This window comes from Neomonachus schauinslandi, chromosome 5 (assembly GCF_002201575.2).
Source record: "Neomonachus schauinslandi chromosome 5, ASM220157v2, whole genome shotgun sequence".
Lineage (NCBI taxonomy): Eukaryota > Metazoa > Chordata > Mammalia > Carnivora > Phocidae > Neomonachus > Neomonachus schauinslandi.
This window is the reverse complement of record NC_058407.1, coordinates 79,845,139-79,852,534: the sequence shown is the minus strand read 5'-3', so window position 1 is coordinate 79,852,534 and position 7,396 is coordinate 79,845,139. Positions and strand designations below refer to the sequence as shown.

The 7,396-nt window shown below is 42.7% G+C and overlaps 1 protein-coding gene across 1 annotated transcript in view; it reads left to right on the top strand.

Moving 5' to 3' along the window:
• The first annotated feature begins 859 nt into the window (after positions 1–859).
• The window catches only part of SSPN (sarcospan), a 32,820-nt gene continuing 26,283 nt past the window's right edge, over positions 860–7,396 (top strand). The window contains exon 1 of the mRNA XM_021690704.1: positions 860–1,135. Within this exon, the coding sequence (XP_021546379.1) occupies positions 860–1,135 (276 nt within the window). The remainder of the gene's footprint in view (positions 1,136–7,396) is intronic.

The following is a 7,396-nucleotide window of genomic DNA, read 5'->3' as shown; positions in this document are numbered from 1 at the left end:
GGATATAACAAGCCCCCTAGGCACTGATGTGGAGATTACTGAAGACTGGTTGGGAAGTCCACATAAACGACAGAAAGAACTTTTAAAAACACATACCATTGGGAGAATGTATTAGCCCAACATCTCCATAAACAGTGCTTTCAAAAGCAAATACCTCAATGGGAAAAGTGACTTTATTTGTCAGCTGGATTGCAGAATTTATAAAGAAGGAGAAGAGCCTATTCCTTTGTTGGAAAATAAGAACAATTTAACTTCTGGAAATGACTTCGCAGCTTGGAGCCCAGTAATGCCTATTTTGGATTAAACTGTCTATTAATTAAACTCAAATGATTAAACATTCATCACCTTGCATTGCACCTCTCAGAAAACAAAAACAAAACCAAAAACATCCTGGGGTTTTGAGTGAGGAAAACAGTCGCACACACACACACACACGTAGCCTGTCTAAAGTGCATACACACGTAGCCTGTCTAAAGTGCACACACACGTAGCCTGTCTAAAGTACACACACACACACACACACACACACACGCAGCCTGTCTAAAGTGCATAAAGTGCCCAGGATCCCAGGATTTCGAAGGCCAAGGGAGCCGCGCCGTCTCCCGCGGGGGTCCGCACCCCCCCGCGGGTGGGCCCAACAGGCGCTGCGTCCCTGCGCGTTGGCAGTTGGCGACCCCCCTCGACTCCCCCTCTGCTGCGGGCTCCCTGTGGCCTTTGGAGGCTCGGCGAGTCGGCTCCAAATGTTTTCCATATTTGTTCAGCCTCCGTAATTCGAATACCAGGGCAGGCTCAGCCCGCCCAGCGCCGCGCTCCGGGGCCCAGCGCGCCGCACACGCACCCACCCACCCACGCAGCGGCCATGGGCAAGGACAAGCAGCCCCGCGGCCAGCACAGGCAGGGGGGGCCGGCCGCGGACGCCGCCGGGCCCGACGACATGGGGCCGAAGACGGGCAAACGGGCCCCCAAGGAGTGCGGGGAGGAGGAGGCCCGGACGTGCTGCGGCTGCCGGTTCCCGCTGCTGCTCGCGCTGCTGCAGCTGGCCCTGGGCATCGCCGTGACCGTGGTGGGCTTTCTCATGGCGAGCATCAGCTCCTCCCTGCTAGTCAGAGACACTCCATTTTGGGCTGGGATCATTGTAAGCATCAAGTCTGTTTTGCCTAAGCGCGTCTGCCAAACAGGAATGCACAGCAGCATGGTCGAGTCCAGACTAACCCAACTGCATGCGCCCTTCCCCAGCTCCACTCCTCTAACTCGCGCTCTGCTTGGCGACGTGCGGGCCACACTTGGTTTGCCCGGGGGCAAGGCTGGGCGCGGTGGGACTCGAGCCCCTCTTCCGCTTGTTTGTTGCTCCAAACGCCTCGGGCGGGCCTGCCTCTAAGGGCCTGGAGCTGGGGAGGCGAGTCAGAGGCGGCTTATTTTGGTCAACTTGAACATTCTGGATAACAACAGCAGATTCACTTCGCCTTTGTCCTCATCCTGGTCCCCGGACCCCACCCTTGTCTCTAGATAAGTAACAAACAGTGAAGTAAGTTCACGGAGGAAAAGCAGGTTAGGAAAAAGCCTGCACTTGGGGTTGCCACATTGGGGGGTATTAATTTGATTTTTTACATTTGAGATTTCATTAGTAAATTTTATAAAGTAAAGTTTTAAAGCAGGAAATATGAATACAGCCAGCACAGCTTTAATCTGCTGGAGCCTAAAGTGGAATAAAGGCAGGGGGCTGGTCATGGCAGAAGCGTGTTTGGGACTCTGCTAACGGATGTACTGTTCTAGGCAGAACACTGGTCAGCTGTTGTGAGTGTTGAAACACACAGCATACTTGGCTTAATTAAATGGCTTCTTTGATGTGAAATGGGGGCCATTTTCTGGGCACCTCGTGTTGCTTGTCCTGGTAGAGGCTTTACATTGATTATTTCTAAACCCCACATCATCCTTATGGGATAGTTATTACTATTTCATTTCGCAGATGAGAAAACTGAGGGCGGACTCACCACCCAGGGTCGTGAGTTGGCAAAGTTGGCCAGTCAGCCAAGTTGATTCCTTTTTGAACCAGACTACATCTGCATTTTCCTCCCTGAGCCACACTGCCACCCCGTTTAGTTTGAAATTTTAATATTCTGGCTGACTAAAATCTCTTTCATGTACATTTAGTTCGCAGTTTTTTATTTTATTTGATCCGTTAAACAACGCTCAGAGGTGGGAACTGTGACCCCTCTTGGCACACGGGGAAGCAAGCTAAGAGAAGTTAAATGACATTCTCAAGGCCCAGAGATTAAAAGTGGCAGAACCAGGCGACACTAGAATGGATACTTCTGGCCCCTAATATTATACTGCGTCATGACTGCTTTTACTGACCACAGGAACTACCCTCAAAATAATTTTGTATCAGGGACAGATGTTAAAAGCACCTGATAAATGTGCATTGATGCAGGAATTTCCTCATTAAGAGTATTTGAACTCACAAATTCTTGCCAAGTAATTTAAAACTTTTAATTTGTGTACTAAGAATTCCCATGAAATTATCATGATTGGAGTTTTCTAAATCAAGTAATTTTAAAAATAGCTTTCCACTAAGATATACTGGGTATTTTAGTAACCTAAATGACTGTCAAGATACTCAGAGGGGGAAAAAGTGTGTCTTTTAAGACCAGGCGAATTAAAAGAAAGAAGGAATGAAAGTCCTTCATTCCATTGTTTTGAATATCACTTACAAGTGTGTCTTCTATCCTTTCTTTATATCAACTTTAAAAAGCCCGGTACCAGAAAAGCAAATTCGATGGGCAAATGAGTCTTGATGTTTAAGGCACGCACATACAAATCATGCAACTCTGAAATTTCACGAAGTGAGCAATTCTGAAATTGTTGGGAGCATCATGTGCTCCTAATTGCCTTGGAAGCTCCCTGGGTGTGATACAAAGAGCATCGCAGACAGCCAGGTCTCTGTTCTTTCTAGTTTTCCAGTTTATAAAGTAGGATCCACTTGAAGTTTGCTCGTGCTGTGTAGCCCTGATGGTATCTGTAAATCTAAGCTTTCTTTCAACGGAGAAGTTGTGGAGAGACAAGCAGTTAGGGGAGACCGGTGAGGAGGGTCTTGAGGAGCCAGGTGAGGAAAAACTCTCCTCCCCGCTGGGCCAGAGTTGCAGCCTCCCACAGACACCGTGCTTGTCGTCCTCAACTGGCTGTCTGTGGTTGGTCACGGGCGCTCTTCCAAACTTTCAGGGAAGGGAAGTGAGAGGGCGGCCGGATGAGAACGTACAGAAGCATAAACACCGCGCCTGGTACTGAGCCACGGGTTGGACATCATTTGCTGAATAACTTTGGGCAAGTTACTTAACCTCTCTAGGCTTCCATTTCTTCACTGATGAAATCAGAATGGTAATAATTCCTACCTCTTGGGGTTGTTGTGAGAATTAAACAAATCAATACATGTTCTAATACTTAGAGCAGGGCTGGCTAATGGTGAGCATTCAGTGAACTGTTAGCTCTTTATTAGCAGTCAGAGAAGCAATCGCCCGGAGTGGCAATCACTCTTCAGATTGGAGGCGGCTCTATTTCTAGTCTTGCGGAAGAGTTATTCCAGACTCGTTACATTTCCTAGACCAGTTGAACCCTGAAGGTGATACCAATTTGACGGTCTCCACTTTTTCTGTTCATAGCCGAATTACTACTAACCATCTTATGGTATTAGATTAATCCAGTACTTTCTGGATCTCTCTGGAGACTTCTAACAATTAACTTGGAGGAAAGGGACCTCCTCTGGGTCATTTCCCTCGGGGACATGGAGTGATTGTGGTCTGGGATATCCTCCAGGGAATGCTGAAATGTTTGCCCTGTTGAGATCTGCTAGACCAAAGCAGTACAGGTCAGTCCCAGGGGCTGAAGCAAAGTCAAAACCCACTTCGGTAATTTAGGCTGAATTCGAATAAGCTGGGGCCACCAGACTGTATACCCAGTCCATTGGCATCTTTAATGTTTCACTCTTCTAATTCTCTTTATACTGGTTCCCTCTTACCGTATAGTACTTACTTCACTTTACAAAGGTGACTATCCCATTACTTTGGGATTTGGGAGTCACCGTTCTCATCATAGAATCTGGGTAGGTGGATGAATCCACTTAGGTGACTTCTTATTGATCAATGTGTGGGTGACTTGATGAATATTCAGTGAACTTCTGGCTATAAACTGGAGAAGTCCTTGATGATCTATGATCAGAGATTTATGTCCAGTGGAATTTTAGGAAAACAAATAGGTTATTTCTTGCCTATCCGTAAATGTGACTTCCCTCATCCTCTGTCAGAGAGATGACTGAAGGCTTTTTACTTAAGTTACAAAAGATTCCTCTAAAGGAAAAAAAAAATGGAATGGAGCCACTATAGAGACTTGGTAACCTGTAAAAGTACCATTCTTCTCTCAAAATTCTGTATAAATGGTTTGAGGGTTCTAAGTCATACCACAATGGCAATACAAAGTGAAACAGGGTCTTTGAGGATGAACTTGGCTAGGGGTAGGGGGTCCTAGGAAATGAAAGTCTGCTTTGCATTTTATTCTATTAATGGTTTGAGTAGTTGGGTCAAATAGGCATTTAAGTTTGCTCATCATTCCAGAATTCTTATTGATGATAAATGTGTATGGACTGAAGGAATCTAAGAACTTTGAGGCCTTTACTTAATTCTTGCTCAATAGAATACAATTTTGGCTTAGGTGAAGTGTAACATGTTTGAACTTTGGCTTATTTTCCTTCATGCAGTAACATTTGTTGGGAGTGCTGTGCTAGGCATTGGTCTAAAAATAATGAATCATATACCAGGAGGAGGAGATCTCTAGAGATCCTGATGGGCATGTGCCCTCATCACATCCGACAGTAATGAATACTTCCAATTAAAAAATTTAACCTACACAAATATTTTTAAAGCCCATTTACCTTTCAAGGTATTTCACTTACAGTGATTTATTTGCTTTGGCATCTCTACTCTGAAGTCAATTTCAGAGCAAACTCTTGCGTCTCATCCCCAATGGGGATGCATAGTATTTGTTAGTCTCTTGGCCCTTGTAGGGAATATTCCCATGGAAAGTAGGAATTTGCCTTGTTGTGGTTTTCAGCTTTCCTCATAATTTTCTCCATTGCTCCCATATCGCACTCAGCTAGAATAAAAACCCTGAGATAAATACCACATTAATCACATTAGAAAATTTAAAGAAAGGGCTTAAAAGGAAGGGAAGAATATTTCCTTTCCTTAATGTCATTCATAAAACTCATCATATGAATCTGTAGTGATTAAGAGTCCTGTCAAGAATTTCAATAACAGTTGTCATATGTTAACTTACTCTAAGGAATTCAAAATGCAGGTGTATTCAGATTTTAAAATCTATTTTTAACCTTGGCTTAATGGAAGGGAAAATTGGGTGGTTATTTATTTTAAAACAGAGTATATCCTGAAATGCACAAGTAGATATATGACATGTAGCAAGTAAGGAACAGATATTATCATCCATAATTTATAAGTAGAAAAACTAAGTAAGACATGATGATTTGGCTACAAAATTTGATCATGGTTATAGGAGAAATTGGAAGTGAGGAAGGTTTGGCATTTGGGTTTTAGATAGACCCTAAAAAAGTCAAGAAGCTAAAAGTGGTGTCAGTTTTCCATATAGGTATATTGACACTTGAGAAAGTTAACTTCAAATTATGTTTTTAGGAATACATTACATAGTAATACATTATTTTTCATATTGGGACTTTGATATGCTTCCAAAATCTAATATCATATCTCTGGTACTACTGGGAAATAACTTTTATTATAGCAACTGTCACAGGTTTGTTAGAAACTGAGGAGTGGTAATTATATGGCCTAACTCAGTCTCCATGGAGCATATGTAATAAATAATGGTAGGAAAATTATCTTACAGGTACATGAAGTTCTCCCAGTAAGTATAAAAATGGAATATAACAATTAATTTGTCAAAAGAAATTAATTGTAATCAGTGTATGAAAATAAAAGGAATTATTTGAGAATTTGGTGATCTGTTTCCTGAAAGAATATTAGAATAAAGAATAAGGAAGCTTAAGATTGGACAGAATCATTAGGAGAAATGTATTTTCACCTCTCCTGCTAGCCTGATACTAAGCCACACATGCCAAGGCCAAGGAAGGGCTTGTTTAATGAGGAAGTTATCCCTGGATCTTCTATCTCTTTTTAAAATAAGGAGAAGTGGTGGGTCCTGATATTTTTCAATCTGTAGTGTGGATCTACTCAACGCAGAAAGTTAATCTCTGGAAACTTTTGAGATATCAATCATCATTCGGTTTTATTTTTTATGGTAGATATACTAGTGCATAGAATTTGGGGGTAATCAAATGAAACAGAAAGACATTTATTCTCTTTAAATACAGTGTATGTCCAAGGGACTCCTATGTATCCCTGGACACATGATGGGTACCTGCTCAGTGTTGAATTGGATTCTGTCTATTCCATACTTCCCATTATCTTTGCTTCTGTTTGAACTTACAAAAACCCATTTCTTTTTCAAGATTTTATTTATTTATTTGCCAGAGAGAGAGAGAGAGAGAGAGAGAGCACACAAGCAGCAGGAGTGGCAGGCGGTAGGAGAGGGAGAAGCAGGCTGCCCACGGAGCAGGGAGCCCAGTGTGGGGCTCCATGTGGGCCTCAATCCCAGGACCCTGGGATCATGACCTAAGATGAAGGCAGACACTTAACAGACTGAGCCACCCAGCACCCTGCGAAACCCCATTTTTTAAACTATGGTTTGAGGAATGACATATAGTTGTGTTTTGCAATACAGACTGAAGTTCATTGATAACATTTTAAAGAACTATTAGGGAATAATAAGGAATGTGTTATTACTCCATTTTGGGCTCTGGGGTTCCAGAAATATCCGGGATACACTAACTTAGCATTACTGAGATGTTTTATTTCTTGTTACAAAATGACTAAAGGATTAAAAAAGAAGAGGAAAAAGAGGTCATTTGACTTATTTCACATACTCTAAGTAGACTAAATTAGGACAAATTAGGATTCACGTGGCTGAATGCCGATGTCTTCCTTCTACAAAGAAAGCAATGCATAGATTTCCCAATTTAGTCTAAGAATTTCATAGTTTGCCAATATGATATCCACCTTGAATTTGTTCTGAGGAAATGGCTGTTTTCTAGTCCTTTTCTTGCCTTTAGCCTTGTCTGTGACATTTGTACTAGGGGCATTCTTTAACCCAGTCTACTTGCTGGTGTTCTTCCCCCCCCCACCCCAAGAGTTAGCATCGACATTAAAGGATCCACACGAGGCTCTGGGAAGAGCTCAGTATGCATATTTCCTTGTTGCTGTAGGACAGGAATGGAATCTAGTCATTAAACTTTAGTTAGATACTATGTCATTGCAAA